Source organism: Protopterus annectens, chromosome 2.part0 (genome assembly GCF_019279795.1).
Source record: "Protopterus annectens isolate FY-2018-M chromosome 2.part0, PAN1.0, whole genome shotgun sequence".
Classification (NCBI taxonomy): Eukaryota; Metazoa; Chordata; order Ceratodontiformes; family Protopteridae; genus Protopterus; species Protopterus annectens.
Genome location: NC_056728.1, coordinates 842,023,178 through 842,040,082, shown reverse-complemented (window position 1 = coordinate 842,040,082; position 16,905 = coordinate 842,023,178). Strand labels below are relative to the sequence as shown.

General features: G+C 39.8%; 1 protein-coding gene across 5 annotated transcripts in view; it reads right to left on the bottom strand.

Moving 5' to 3' along the window:
- USO1 (USO1 vesicle transport factor) overlaps positions 1 to 16,905 on the bottom strand; it is a 1,866,649-nt gene that overhangs the window by 1,163,536 nt on the left and 686,208 nt on the right. For all 5 annotated transcript variants that reach the window (XM_044061107.1, XM_044061108.1, XM_044061110.1 and 2 more), the window contains one exon: positions 6,527 to 6,647. In XM_044061107.1, coding sequence (XP_043917042.1) covers positions 6,527 to 6,647 — 121 coding nt within the window. The remainder of the gene's footprint in view (positions 1 to 6,526; positions 6,648 to 16,905) is intronic.

Below are 16,905 nucleotides of genomic sequence, written 5' to 3'. Positions count from 1 at the left end.
AGAAATCAACCAGGTTTAAGAGGCAGGATCTGCCCTTAAAGCCGAACTGGGTAGGATCCAGTGTCTGTAGGTCCCCAATATCTTTATTTATGAGGTCCATGATGATCCTTTCCATACCTTTGCAGACCAAAGCTAGTCAGGCTTATGGGGCGATAGTTTCCAGGATCCGTTGAGGCAACACCTTTGCGGAGAGGGACTACTGTTGCTGTACACCACTCTTTGGGTACATATCCTGTAGTAAGGCTGAGATTGAACAGTAGTTTTATGTTTGGGTTTAGCTCTTCTTGGAGTTCATGTAGGACGCAGCCTGGGACACAGTCTGGTCCCATTGATGCTGTGTTTTTTGCTTTGGAGAGGGCGGCTCTTACCTGAGCATCTGGGATGTCAGGGGGGCAGCCACTCTGCTGGGATAGATATTTGCCCTTGGGGGGGGGGTTTGCGCTGAACCTGTCAGCTAGGATGTTGGCAATGTCTGTGGGTTCGGTGTATTTTTTGTCATTTTGGACCAATTCTGAGCATATCTGGGGAATTCCCACCCAGGTTCCTAACATAACTAAAGAAAGCCTTGTGATTATCCTTAGTGTCCTGTGCAATTTTTCTCTCGAAGCTGGCCTTAGACGATTTTATGAGTGCCTGTAGTTTTTTGCTAATACTGATCAGAGATGCCTTCCCTTTTTGGGATTTTGCTCCATCATGTAGTAGCTTCCTCCTTCTATTGTATAGTTTGTTTATGGCTGGGGTCCACCAGACAGGACGTCTGCCTTTGGAGGACTGGGTCTTGGTTTTATTTGGGATTGCATAATCCATGCATTCCTGAAGGTGTTCATAGAACGCGTTTATAAAGAATTCTGCGGTCTAGGCCATATTTTCCACAGGCCCGGGGGCTTTGAAGGATTCCACCTTGGTTTTGAGGAGTGTGAAATTTGCTTTAGAGAAGTTTTTTACTGTGGTTTTCAGGGCAGGGGTGGAGTCGGGATGTGAATATCCAGTGAGATTAGTTTATGGTCTGATCTTACCAGTGAGGGATACACTTCTGGTCTGGAGCATAGAGTCCCCATGTTGGTGATGACCAGGTCCAGTATGTTTTCCCCTCTTGTGGGAGTGGTAACAAGTTGTTCCATAGCATTTGAGTTTATAAATTCTAGGAACCTTTGGGTTAGGGTGTTGGAGCTAGAGTAATGCTCCCAGTCTATGTTTGGATAGTTGAAGTCGCCCAATATAATGGTGTTTGGAGAGACCTTCATATTTTCCAGTGATGTCAGGAAGGCAGAGTGGGGTTCCTGGGTTTGGGAGGGTGGTCTGTAGCAGGCTATAAACTGGAAGGCAGTTTTACCCACTGTTAGTTGCACATGAATAGTCTCTGATGCTTCGTGCTGTGCCACCAACCTGGAGGTGTGGGTATCTTTGACGAATATTGATACTCCCCCTCCTTTTGTGGTTTGGTCCAAGTTTTGTGGCCGAAATCTTGGGTAATCCTGACTCATTCGCTGAAAAAGAAAAAGATAACCTTCCTCCTAGCCTTGAAGCAATACTGTATTTGGTGGTAGGAGCTAGGGAGAGGTTGGGTAAGATTTAAGGGGTACAGGACAGGGAGTGGATGGACTGAGTCATGGTTGCTCCCTACTGGGCCATCCAGCCAGGGTCCACTAGTCCTAGAAATAGGTTCTAACTGCCATCTTTTATGTTGCCTCATTGGTTAATCCCTTCTGACCCTTTTACCTCTTTCTGTGTTGAATAGGTGGAAAGGACCAGTGTGATAGATTCTACTACACCTAGGTGGTTGAACCTGCAGAAAATTCTTGACCAGCTGCACAAATTTTGCCTTCTCCTCCAGTTGTTTGAAAACAGACTCAGTTCTTGTCAACAGCAGCAACTAGAATCTCAAACATTACACAGGCTAGAAGGGATTGTTCCCTTAACCAGGCATGTCAATGTATAACAGACCCTAAGGCAGCCACCCTTGCTTGATATGTCTACAGCATGATAGACACAATGTAAAGAATGCTTTGAAACTTGAGATACAATGCTGAAGATGTGCAGCAATTTTTTGCAGAGATAGCTCTGTCTTCCTTTCCCTCCAGTTTTTCTTTCATGTGGTCCAGCACAGTCTCCTGTTACGTAACCACATGAAACTGGCAGTTCGAAGTGGCAGAAGTATAAACTTTTCTGCTGAAACAATCCAGGGCTCTCTGCTCTATCATTAGGCAATGGGTTCCTGGAAATGCTACCTTTATAGCTCCCTTAGGACCATGAGTCACCACGCAGAATCAGCAGCAGGATTCCTAAAAAGATGTTTAGGGAATCCAGGACACTGTAAGAAATGGTCTGCTTTCCTACGAGTAGGTAGTTGGGAATCAGGCTGCAGGAATGTCGTAAGAAATTCTTTCTATACTCCACACATTATAAACATGGGGATTGTGTCTAGATCTAGGGATGTCATTGTCCCCCTTTACTCAGCCCTCATTAGAACAATCTTTGAATATAATGCCACCTTTAGCACGTATAACTGGAATCCCCACAGAAATACCTTAATAAAAGGATACAAGGCCTAAACAACTTGTCCTACATGGACCGACTCAATACTCTGTCATTACACTTGGTATCCTACTGACTGCTAAGAGGTGACCTGTGTCTGGCTTACAAGGCATCCTCAGATACATATCCGATGGATTTACTGCACATCAGCAAGTCAAATGACATCAGAAATATTTGTTCTAGAGATCCAAACTGCTTCTGCAACATCAACAGAACAGTTTGGAGGGAGAGCTATATCTCAGAGGATACCGCTGCTGTGGAACAGACTCCCCATACACATAAAACAAAGTTCATCTCTGTCCAAATTTAACCAAATTTGGATCTATGGATGGGAAACAAAAAATGTCCCCAGGATTACCCCTTGTATTACTAAGGGACACAGACAACTCCTAAATGCTATATCCCATGCATGGGTCTCCTCAAATTTTCTATAGTAAGATTCCAGTTATACTCATTAGGGGTGATACATAATTATACACTAATGTATACTAAGGTGCTACTAACAGGGGAAGAGGAGGATCACACTAGCATGTATTTATATTCTACCCGAAACTGCAGTTATGGAGCGTAAGAGAATGTTTGGTAAAATAATAAGCTTTAAGTAGGGATTATTATTTATGGATGGGGACCAATTGTGATGATATTTTACAGAAACTAGAAAGGAAATACAAAAAGCAGGGTAGGTTTCTAAGGAAATGTATAGGTTCATAGGTTGGTACTAGGCTATCGGCCCTAGGGCCTATACAAGCCTAGCCATAACAATTCCCTGGATATTTCTTCTCACAATATTTACTTCCCTGGACCCCTGTCTAGCAGAACGACTGATGTGTTCCCAGGGGTAAAATTCCTATCTCCCATCCAATCATCAAGGTTCCTTTTGAAGAGGGCCAAGGAGGTGTCTGCTTGACGTGTATGGGCAGTCTATTCCAGAGTATGGGGAGTCTCTGGGTCAGGAACCTATCCCTTCAGCATGTTTTGCTTATTGTGATGACAAGCTTTAGATCCCTGGAGAGTGTGGCTCTGAGGGATTGGGATTTCTTTAAGTGGAGCATGTCCAACAGCTCAGTGTCTGACATGGCCTTGTATGTTAAGCAGAGATCACCTCTGAGTAGACGATATGCCACAGACTAGAGCTGGAGTTTTTTTTAGATGGTCAGCATAGGGCATCTGCTTTAGGCCTGTGATTCTTTTAGTGAGGTATTTCTGTGGCCTTTCCAGCTGTTGCAGATGTCTTGTGAGGCACATACCAAATGGGGTGTTGTACTCTATAATGGGTCTAATGAGGGATGAGTACAGTGGGACAATGACATCCTTTTTCTGGATGAAAAGCCCTTAGTGATGAGGTGTGCCACATAGAAGGATTTCCTGACTGTTGTGGCGATGTGGTAACCGAAGGTGACACCACTGTCCACCTGTGTCCCTACGTCTCTCATCACACTTTCAGTGTTTAGTTTACTGCCACCTATGTGGTAATTCATGGGTACGTGTTTTTTCCCAAAGGGGATAACTATACATTTCTTGGCATTAAGCTTGAGCCCATGGCTCTGGCACCAAGCATCTATTTCTGTAAGGCCCTTTTGTAGAATATCCACATAATTTGGGATTCAATAATGGCTCCCAGTTTGCAGTCATCTGCAAACTTTGTTAGCCAGAGTCTCTTAGTGCTGGCATGTATTTCAGAGAAGTAGATGCCAAACAAGAGTAGTCCTAGGACTGAACCCTGAGTGGTAGTCCACTTGTCACTTGTCTGGAGCTGGATTTGGAGTCGGCTACTTTTACAGTCTGGGTTCTGTCAGTAAGCCAGTTGGCAACCCATGACAGTATTTGGTATGGAAGATGGCGTTCAGAGGTAAAGAATTTAAATACTATCTCCAAGGTGCAATAAGTGGGCCAGACTAAATAGAAATTATATTTTGCAGGAGCATTTGCATTTAACTGAAAGCTTTGCCATACATTCAATGACTTATTTCAGTTCATGCAAAGGTAAAAAAAACAAAATAAATAGTACTGAAATAAAAATGAGATACATTTGTTTTCCTATTTATCAGTTAAAAAGAGAGGAATGTATGGAAAAGGTAGTGCAGATCATTTGACAATTAAGGAAGACATAAATTATCTTCAGAAGGGATATCCAGTAAGTGGAACAAAATGAAAAATGTTAAACAGTGGTAGAAGTTAAAAAAAAATACTGGGATAAAGTTATGGGAATTATTCAGATAGCCACACAAAGGTTAAAGTACTGCAGAATATGGGGAATCCCCCAGAAGAGGAGTAACTGCAGAATGCTAAAGGGAAACAATAAGGGAGCATTTGGATAATATACGCAAGATGAAAATGGTTGTTGTTAAGCAACTATTTTTTAATAGCCCCAGAGCACAAAAACTTTTAACATAACTACTTAGCAAATATACATTAGAAAAATTTGTCTCTAAACTTGGGGAGCCTACAACAAGAAAATTAACCAGAGATCCTACTGAGGAATTAAAGACATTTCAGAAACATTATGAAAATTTGTAGAAAGCAGCAAAACTTGGAAACCAAGAAAAGGCACAAATGAAAATATTTACAGAAGACTCAGTTATGCCATGGTTAGAGGAAGATGGTGTCCAACAATAACAGCGTAGACAGGAAGAGATTAGATAAAAATGGTGATGTACACTCAATTAACAGAGAAGTTTCCAAGAACAGAAACTATTCCTTTGGAAGTCTACATATTTGGAGAGAAGAAAGTGATCAAAGATCTAGAAGGTTTTGTTTCACAGTACTTTAAAAGGAAGGGAGTAATAGTACTTTGGGATTAAGCTGAGGTGGCTGTATTATCTAATGATGGAAGACCCTTCGTATCCAGCTTTATGGATCCATTCCAATTTTAAACCATGATTACAAACTGTTATGGGCAATACTAGCTAAGAGAAACGCAAAGGTTATGTCAAAACTGACATGTGGATCAATTTGGTTTTATGGAGGGGAGGAAAAAATTGACATTACTACAAAAATGATGACACAAGAGGGAAGCAGAAAGTAAGAAAAGCTATTAATGGGTGTTGATGCAGAAAAAAGCATTCAATAGAGTCAGCTGGAATTTATGAGTATGGCAATGACAGCACTGCATTGCCTGACAGAATAGTATGGTTGACTAGAAAGATATATGAAGGGTCAAAGGCAAGAATTAAGGTGGGCCTGTTCCTCTCAGACAAGCTGTGTTTGAACAGAAGAACCAGGCATGGGACTTCTTTTCCCCTTTATCTGTTTTATGTTTAGACCTACTGCAAAGGATATAAATGGTACTGTACTATACTAAAAATGCAAAACTGATACTGCACTCTTAAACGTGGTAACTGAGTAATGCTGACCTATACCTTACCTCCTTCCATATTTACCTACATTAAGGTTAGAAGTTATCGTTAAAATGGCCCATTGTAATGAAGCTACTTCTTTCTATTCTTTGTTTCGGATTCAGCTGGGGAATGGCAAGAGGAAAGCAATGATGTCAATGTGGAAGTGAGCACAATCATCTGGCTACAGGTATCTGCTACACTAACTTAATTTGTAATGCTTGCTAACAGCTATACCCTAGTCTTCATCAATCAACAAGTAATGACAAAGCCCTCCACTTTTTCCCTAGAAAAACACAGCTGGCACTGGCATATATGTCTTTTTCACCCTAGCCACCTCTTTACCATACAAATCACACAGTAATGCCAAATTCATTAAGTGCGGCTTTCAATTTAAAATATAACCGCCATATTAAAATAATCCAACAACAATAACAATTTTAAGTGTTCAGTGGTATTACAGTAATGTACAAGGACAATGAATGCAAGACTTTTCATCTAAAAGACAAAACAGTTTCTAACAAAAAAGTTGATAAAACCTTAATACCAAATTAATCTTTACAGCATACAGAATGTTTTATTTGTTACAGCTGAAATTGATATAAACCGATAAGACAGTAACAACCAAGTACATCCTGGGATGAAGTCGAATATACCTCCATCACTGTTGCCTTCTTCTGTTATGATGTCCAACAGTCGTTCAAAAGCATTTTCAAATGCCACAATTTTCTGAATTGCTGCATTCCCTTTTGCAAGCTGCTGTAATAGTAAAAGACCCTACAGGAAGGAAAAGATGGAAAAAAAAAGATTAGGAAAAATAACTAATCAAAAAAGATACCATCTGTTACAACCAATGATACAGAAGTATGCAGTTTAAATCTAAATTGTTTCTCATTAACCAAGAAATGCAGTCTCAAAAAGCAGTTACAAAAAATAACAATGAAATGACAGACATCTGTAAGCATGCTTCCCATGTAAATCTTCTGGGATAACTTCATAACATGATTACTTAGACCAATAAAGTCAGATGCAATGAGAGCATGCAACACTGCAACATTTTCTTAATTCCCACCATAGTAAAAATGGTAAAGGGAAACATTTCAGGCAGCACTGATGAAAAGGAATTGGTCCATGCACAATGGCAAAGTACAGTGAGCTACAAGTACTGCACTGGCAGGTGCAGACGATAATATAAAATCCTTGAGAAGGGTGAAAAATGAGTCTGCCAAGACCTCTATCACAAATATGACGATGCAAACAACGATCAGATGATCCTAAAGATATCTCTCACCAAACAGCAAGAGATTCCTGTCTCAGGAATTCTCTAGCTCCTGTAACCATGCCTTCAGCAATCACTTGTTGAGGCATCAGTGCATCAGAATAAATCGATATGCTCAGTGAAGCAATCCCTGTCCTGAATCCCCAATGGCACATAAGTAAACTTCCAACAAAACAAAAAATCAATACCATACAAGAGCATAATACTGTAACCATGTATCAGTTACTTACAAGGCAGCAAAAGAAGGAAATGCAGTTGCCACCAGTAACAGGGGTACAGAAGGATATATAATTACCTAATAAAAAGAACCCTTTCTAATACCAACATTTTAAAATCAGCACTGGAAACTGTTATACTTAAGACAAATTAGCCTGTCAATTTTAAGCTTATACACATACTTCAGATACAATCACAGTTGTTGATCCCCTTGCACTTCCTAGAGGGTCCTCCCTCTGGACAGCCACTCTCCTACACACACACAGACAGGCACACGGACACACACACACACACACACACACACACACACACACACACACACACACACACACACACACACACACACACACACACACACACACACACACACACACACAAAGGTCAGCCATCTGATTACAAGAGTTCTGAGATAAACCTGTCCTTCCTCTCCCAAGGTTATCAAAGAAAACTGGGCAATTCTCAAAGACAAAAAATATTTCATGCAAGTAAGGGCTTGCAACTGGGATCCACCTGGAAAATAATATAACTAAGAATATTCTCAAGAAGACAAAACCAAGTTGTCAAACAACTAGCTGATACATAAACAAATTGTAGCCAGCATTTAACTTTTCAAACAGGGAAGGGAAATCAGGCAGCAGTTCGACTTTGGATGTTATTTAAGGAAGGCATAGCAGAAGCCAGCATCGCTATGGCTGTTGATATACTGGATGGTTTAACTCACAGACATAACATAAGGTACAGTGTTACTGTCTGGTTACAGGTATACAATTGTTTACAGATTGATTGCTTTTGCTTAGTATAAATGGTATTCCTTGCTTAGTAGATTCCCAGATGAGATAATTCCTAGTATAGCATACTGAATGACCTGAACTAAATGGAACCAAGAGGTAGAGACCATAAAGAAGAATACCCAACGTCTAGCTAAATTATCCAAAGTGACAAAATACTAACCTCCCAAGCAAATACAAATTCTTCAAAAGTAGGCCCCTAAGAACCGTATACTTAAATCCTTTCTTTCTTTACTGTCATCTTTATTATCCTCATTTGCACTTACACTTGGTCTCCCAGTTTGTCAGTGATCAGCTTTCCTCCTTACAAGTTTATTTTTCAGACCAAAATAACTGCAGTTGCATTTATGCTATTTAAAATGTATTCATAACAAGAAATAATGATCTAAACAACAACAACAACATTCATCTGCATTTTCTGAAAGATCATCTATTAATACTTTTCACACACACATTCCTTAAACTTTGATAACATATATTGTCACTGCTAAAAAAAAACATAGTACTATCTGTTTCTGGGCCTAAGCAACAGTTATTTTTAAAGCAATTCAGAGGTGTTACTAGCTAGTTTTGTATCCCAATGTTGTGGAGTTGTCAAACTGCTTGCTGCAAATTGCAGTTGGTACAGTTTATGCCACAAATAGAGAACTACACTACTTCAATATAGACCAGAAATTCAGTAAATGCTATTATGCACTGAACACTGATCGAGATCTGTCAATAACATCCCCTGACACTTTGGGTGCAGGACAATTGTCCCCTTCACCCCACCCTAGTTCTGCTTCTGAAATTATGCCATAAATGTCCCAATCAACTGTAAAAGCAAACAAATAGTATTTATATAAAAGAAAAACTTCTAACACCTAAATAATTAACTACAAATTAAACCAATTTCTCCATTTTATGCCATGATAATTGTCTACTGTGATAATTATTAAGCATCTCTAAAATTATAACTTAAGAACCAATATGCAGTTTGTGACACCCATGCACTGGTCCAGTAATCAAAGAGCCTCAATCCTCACCACTAGCACCAGTGAGGGTCCCTTGAATGTTTACATGTGGCACAAACATGTATTTTATTCAAATCCATATTATACAAAATGTATTTGTTTAGTTACTTGGACTTTTCACAAGAACCTGTTATAAATACTTTCAAGAACTAACAGTTTATCACTTAACTAGGGGTTCCACAGATGTGTATTCAGTGTATTCCTTGCAAAAGGGTGTGGGCAGAATGAATAACAATAATAAGAAAAGACATTCCATTAAGCGTCATAAAAACTAAAAGGAGGAAAACGTATTAATAGCATACACTGCAGACTAGCAGGTGAAATTCCTCTGTTTCTACTTAGGATGCTTAGACTTCACTCCCACCCCACCCATTGCAAAACATAATTGAAAGATATGTAATGAGATGCATTTATTTTTTCACAGTTGGCCTGCAGAACCCTGCATGAAGAAAGCTACTATTTCTTTTGTTGGCAGAGTGTAGTGACAGGAGGGAGACCTCTAGGAAATGGCAGAAATTGGGGTTTTGACCATGTAGTCAGTTTTATTACTGGGCTCATTATTGCTCTCCTGAAAATAAAGATATGTGTTTTCATAATTTGTGTACAGTTTATATTACCAAGCACATGGGTACCAATTCACCTCTTCCCAGTTTAGCACTTCAAGCAAAGAACTGCTTACATCTGAGTTCAGATTGCATTTTATTCCATTTGCTGCATCATGGCAAGGTGCATGCATGTGTGTTGGTTGACTAGGTGTCTCATGTACTGTATTTTGAACATTTTGTTGCCATTTACAGCTTTCATGTCCACATGGCCATTTAGGAGTTTTGAGATCAATTATAATGCATACAGCCCAGAAATGGAAATTGTTGTTTTATTCTTTAAATTTAATCTGCCCAGTCTTCTTATTGATTTGTTTAGCAAATGTGTATCAGTGGTTTGTACTATAAAATTTGAAATAAATGTTTTAAATTAAATCAAAATATCTGTAATCACTGCAGAAGTAAAGAAGAAGACAGTATGCAGACTGAAAGTTTTGAATAGTGTTTATGGCAACTGGGGAGAAATCGGCTGAAATCAGGCATCCAGAACAGAAAAAGAGGGTATTCCCTCTGTTCAGCTGACGTCACAGTGATGTCACAAAATGGGAGGGGCATGGTTGGGAGAGGGGTGGGAATGGGTGGAGTTATGAGTGATGAAAGAAACCTGGCAACCCTACTGATACAGCAGAAAAATAAACCTCTTATTAGTGAAGTTTATGTCCCGAGGTGGAAAAGGCTGTCGTCGCAGCACTGAAATATAGTATCCATTTCAAGAACTGCTTGACAAACCTGTGCTAACATCAAATTTCTGTTATTTGTCAGGTCACGAAATGCTACATAATTAAAATGTTCACCCTATCAAATAACTGAGGCCCAAGTAAAACAAGTGCATTGTGTAAATCAAGTAGAAAATACAGGTGTATGACTCAGCATCCTAGTAAATAATCTATATATTTTCCTCAGGTCTATATTGCATAACTGTATTATGCCACTTCCCCTGCACCTAACCAGCATGAGCCTAGCTATTATAGCACGTGGCTACAAGAGGGTAGCCATGCACCCATCAAATAAAGTTAAGTAAAATGAACAGAAGGCTCCAGTTTTCAAAGTCTGTTTTATTACAAAAGCAATTCACCAGTAGTCTGGTATAGTTCTAACACATTATGAACACTTTTACAAGCTGACATCAAAACTATGACTGTTAAAAAAAAAAAAAAAAAAAAAGAGAGCCAAAGAAAACTGCAGTCTGGATGTGTCACCGAACATACTTTAGTGTAGACTGTGCCTTGAAGGTTTCCATTCAGGTAAAATATAGCAACTTTAACATTTGAAATTTGCTTTAATGGTAAAGACTGTACACAACCAGATATATACCATGCCTTTTCTTGTTAGAGAAACCCTAAGCTACTGCTCACCACAAATACAATAAAAAAAACACATAAAAAGCAAAGATGAGTTAAACAGGAGATGGGTGAAAAAGAAGATGCTTGGAATCACACCTTAGAATGACCAAGAAATGCTATCAAACACATGTGGGTACTCTACATAATGCAATTGTTTTTAATAGGAGTTTGTGATGCATTAGACTTGGGTTCTCCTCTCTCAGCAAACATTCTTGTATTATCTACATCTTACTGACACAGTGCAATGCACATCTGCAGTCGCAAACAATACCAAACACCAGAACGGGGGGGGGGGGGGGTTAACCCATTTCTAAAGCTCACCATAATTAAGAAAGCACACCTTTAAGTCAAATAAGGACATAGATTTAAAAACTCACCAGACCTAAAGGGGTAGCTATTTGAAAAGTACATGAAGAGGTTGTCCAAAGAAAGGGGATAACAAGACAGAAGTACTCACTGAGAAAGCCTTCACACAAATCAATGGATTTAGTGAGTATTCAAATAACTGTCTAAAGAATCAAGAATCCTACGCATTACTAATTAACCTCCCAGAAATGCAACAGCCAGAACGGCAGAAAATGTTGGTGCTCTAACTTCACAATGTTGTCAAAGGAAGCTTAACTTCTCAGATGACAGTTCAAGCAATACTGTCTGCTAAAAGGTATGAACCAGTAGACATTGCATGTCTCTACTACAAACACAAAGAGGAAGAGAAGGGAGCCACACCCCTAATGAAGTGGCCTTTGAGCACATTTTCTAATGGACAGTTCCTCATCAGATGAAAACTGCACAGTCACTAATCAAAATGGATAATGTATGGTCAGGCAGACAAACCTTCCCTAGAATAAAGACTATGAAAAGTTGTGAGTTGTGTCATCTTCCTGAAATTGTGCACACTCGGGTAATCCAGAGATGATCATGCATGTCAAAGATAATGAAGACCTCTGTCTCTCCAGGATGGTGTCATTGTAATGAAAATCAGGACAGAAAAGAATAGAACAAAATGGTTCAAGGACAATACCAAAATTATGGAGAAAAAGAAAGGGATAGGTGACTGCTAAGTGAAAGACTAGCTTTGGCACAGTTTTCAATTGAGATGAGAACAGAAGCTGCTGTTAAAAATGAAATAATTATTTTGGCACATAAAATACTACATGACAATAATAAAATCAATCAGAGGAGTTTAGAAAAGATTTCAATGAGAGAGTGGAAAGGCAATTTATACAAGCACAACAGAAGAACATCTGTATGGCTCCAAGTACGCAAAAAAAAAAAAAAAATAAAATAAATTCCAGGAGGTTTAGGATTTTTGCTTCAAAGTGTATCTATAGGTATTTTTTATACCTCAAGCACATTTCAGAGAATTTTTCCTCAGATAGCTTGCAAATGCTGTAATCATGAATGGAAAGAGGTACTTGGGAGCATGTTTTTGGGAATGTAACGAGTTGCCAGGCCTTAAAATTGTTGTAACTAAGGAAAATATTCTTTTAAGCTGGGACATAAGATTTAAATTGTCCAGACAAAGTTATAAGTTTAATAGTACTGACTACCAAAAAGGCAAATACTATAAAATGGAAATCAAAATCTAAACCAATTACAACTGACAGACCCTGCCCTTCTCATCACTGTGAACTGGACATTACTGCTAATTCACATTTTCTGTTAACCACAACCTCTGCCTCACAAAGACTACTTGTTAAGACAGACTACCAACTTACAAATTATAACTTATTGTTTTCCTTCTATGGATTTAACTAATCTCCTTACACAATCTATTGTTTCCGGATTTACTGTCTCATTAACTGCCACAGCAGTCTCTCTGTGTATTACCTTCTCTGCTAGATGTACACCAATTCAATTGCAATATGCCAAACTTTGATTTTTTTTGCAGTACTAGTACACATTGTAGATCAGAAACTGATAGACTGGGACACATGTGGACAGGAAAGGAAGGGGCATGGAAGCAGCAAAGAAGTGTGTGTGTCTGTCTGTGTCTGTGTCTGTGTTAGCTTGACCCAGAAAGGGGAAGGATTATGGACCAGCAGGATACTGTGGCATAAGCATCTCTGTAGTGGAACAGAACAGTAAGAATCCAATAAGTAAAAAAGCATGAAAGAAAAAATCTGTGGAACAGAACAGTAAGAATCCAATAAGTAAAAAAGCATGAAAGAAAAAATCTACAGCAAGGGATGGGAAACAGAACTGTGGTGGGATGGCATTAAAATGACCTGGAAAAGTAGGATGAAGGAATAGACAAAGGTGTACGGTAATAGAAGAGGAAATTCAGGGGCTGAAAAGGCAGTTTCAGGAGGGGAAAAAAGGAGGCTGGGGACTGAGAATACTAGAGTGTTGAAGTAGCAAATTTGGACAGAAATGCATGAGGATATGGAAGAAGAGCTAGCCAAGCAAGGGGGTGTGGGGGAAGCACTACAGTGGATGTGACGGCAAATTGCTTGCAAGGATGGTTAAAGAGGACAGAGAAGAAATTCAACTGTGGATGAAGAAAGCTGGGAAAGGGATTTAAGGTGAACTGAAGGAGATGATGTTGAATTATTAATAACAGTTGTATAAGTCAGGAAGCCGTATACAAGGCAGGCAGTGATACAAAAGGTAAGGAGAGGCTGGGTGAAGGCAACATAATAAAACGTAGAAAAAAGTAGGGCAGAGATTATCAATATTACTAAGCATTTTAAAACTTGTAAAATCTGTGATCCATCAGGTTTCCATAAAAATTAAAAAAAATGGCAAGTCAGTGACTGCAGACATGGTTTCTCAGAAGTACAGGGATTCCCACATCTGTGACTATAGGGACTGTGGTATTTTTGAAAGGGAAATGTGATCCTGAAAACCCCTCTGAATTTTCACTAAAGACCACTGTGTAATGTGGTTTATGGAAAGTAAAATACTGCTTGTGTGCTGCAGGCTACCCATAGGATATCCTCAGAAGCAAAGCACAGCAGCGCAGACAGGGTTAACAAAGACTAACCACCGACCGTACTAATGAAATTTAGTCAAAATGAACAGAGATGGTGGGTCAGAAAGGTGTTTTTTTTTTCCTGATAGCCAAAAAAAGCAGCTGATATTGCCACTTGGGCATCCTTATTTCAGATACTGGAGACATTATTGGGGAAAAGTCTCCCTGTTCAGGAAACTTGTGTAATACAAGATAACCCATCTATAAGGGCTGCAATGAACCAAGGGTTACTCTAGTCTGAAGAGTAAAGTGAGATTTTCAGATTCATCTCCCAGTGACTGCCGCGGTTTTGGAACAAGATACCAATTCATATGAAAGAGAGCACCTGTATGACACTGTTCAAGAGGAGCCTGGACGAGTGGATGGAACACCATAAATTCTTACCTGGGATAGCACCTACAACCCTCCTGGACATGGGCAAACATCACAAATGCAATGGGTATTCACTAGCACTTCTATGGTTTTACATTGGGTTGAAATGGCTAGGCTTAAAATGACCTCAGGGTCGGTAGGATGATAGGAGATTACTAGCCTATGATCAAGGTTGGTCTGTTATCACTAACCTTACCACTTCTGGTGATGGAGTTGCTGGCACAAAAAGTGAAAGGAATGCTGCAAGAATGGGGGATGATGACTACAGATTCAGTTTACATTTTTTTGTAAATTGTACTACACTCCAGATGGTGGTTATTACAGACTTTACAGTTATCACTATAGCTTAAATCTGGCCAATGAGTTAGGAGAGATGTTTCACCAAAAGAAGCCGGAAATCCCACCAAGGAAGAGAGGGTAGAGGTGATGGATACCATCAACACATAAAGGGGGAAATTGATGTACCAAAATGTACCTAACAGTTCATGAGACTCAAGAAAAGCACCAAGAAGAATAAAAGAAATTTAGAGCACAATTATGCAAACAATGCAGCAGATGATCAGCAAGAGAGGCAGAAGTGCTTAGAGTTAAGGTAATGATACAGTATTCATTCTTTGAGTTTATAAGGTATGCACACTCCGTGGACCATAATCACCTTACCAGTACCCACCCTCACAAGGCACTTCCTCCGCTAGGACAGCAAAACAATCAGGCCCAGGATGAGCTCATGGGCACCCATCAACATATCAACACTTGCCTAAAATGAAGAGAGGATCTCAATCTGTTTTATATGCAACAGATTATTCTAGAAACTGGGTAAGTGTTAAGTAATGTGACTCTCAAGTGTGTTTATTTGAGGGAAACTTAAGTTTAATACTGGAGATTGTTAAGCCATTTAATATGTGGAGGAGCAGGAGATCAAAGATGGTCAAGTCCTTAACAGCACAGAATGCTAGACATAGAAATCTATAAGACACAGAGCACACAAACAGAAGTTCATTTAGTCTGGTGATATTTTTTTCAGATATTGCTTCAACTTCTGTGACTGTATTTGGACAGATACATACTAAAAGCATCATCACATTCTAAATGTACTCTGATAGAGGCAGACTACAACAGAATGATAACTTATTTTATCCTGGATAAGATGCTTTTAGTTATTACTTGGGCTTGCTAGCAAGATTTCCCAACTACTGTTATTGCATGCTGGTCAAGGATAAAGAGCTGTCTAAGAATCTGAGAAGTAGATGCTGAACAGAAGGGCCCAGTACTGAGTCCTGAGAATCACCACTAGTCACTGCTGAAGCTGTACCTATAGCATAACTACATGGTTTGTCAGTCATCCATTTTGCATCAATAGTCTAAATTTAAGTGATCAGCAGTATGGTTTCATGCCAGGAAAGAGCACTACAGATGCAATGTTTGCTCTGAGAGTGTTGCTGTAGAAATGCAGAGAAGGTCAGAAGGAGTTGCATTGTGTCTTTGTGGACTTAGAGAAAGCATATGACAGGGTGCCTAGAGAGGAGTTGTGGTATTGTATGAGGAAGTCAGGAGTGGCAGAGAAGTATGTAAGGGTGGGTACAAGATATGTACGAGGGTAGTGTGACAGTGGTGAGGACTGCGGTGGGAGTGACAGATACGTTTAAGGTGGAGGTGGGATTACATCAAGGATCAGCTCTGAGCCCTTTCTTATTTGCAGTGGTGATGGACAGGTTGACAGATGAGATCAGACAGGAGGCCCCGTGGACTATGATGTTTGCAGATGACATTGTGATATGTAGTGAGAGTAGGTACCAGGTTGAGGAAACCCTGGGGATGTGGAGATATGCTTTAGAGAGGAGAGGAATGAAGGTCAGCAGGGCTAAGACAGAATATATGTGTGTAAATGAGAAGGAGGGTAGAGGAATGGTGAGGATGGAGGGAGTAGAGGTGGTAAAGGTGGATGAGTTTAAGTACTTGGGATCAACAGTTCAGAGTAATGGTGAGTGTGGAAGAGAGGTGGAGAAGAGTGTCAAGAGTGATTTGCGACAGACGGGTACCAGTAAGAGTGAAAGGGAAGGTCTACAAGAGGGTAGTAAGACCAGCTATGTTATACGAGTTGGAGACGGTGGCATTGACAAAAAGGCAGGAGTCAGAGATGGATGTGGCAGAGTTAAAGATGTTAAGATTTGCAATGGATGTGACTAGGATGGACAGGATTAGGAATCAGTATATTAGTGGGTCAGCTCAGGTTGGACAGTTTGGAGACAAAGCAAGAGAGGCGAGATTGCGTTGGTTTAGACATGTGCTGAGGAGGGATGCTGGGTATATTGGGAAAAAGATGCCAAGGATGGAGCTGCCAGGTAAGAGGAAAGCCTAAGATAAGGTTTATGGATGTGGTGAAAGAGGACATGCAGGCAGTCAGTGTGAGACAGCAAGATGCAGAGGACAGGAAGAAATGTAAATGGA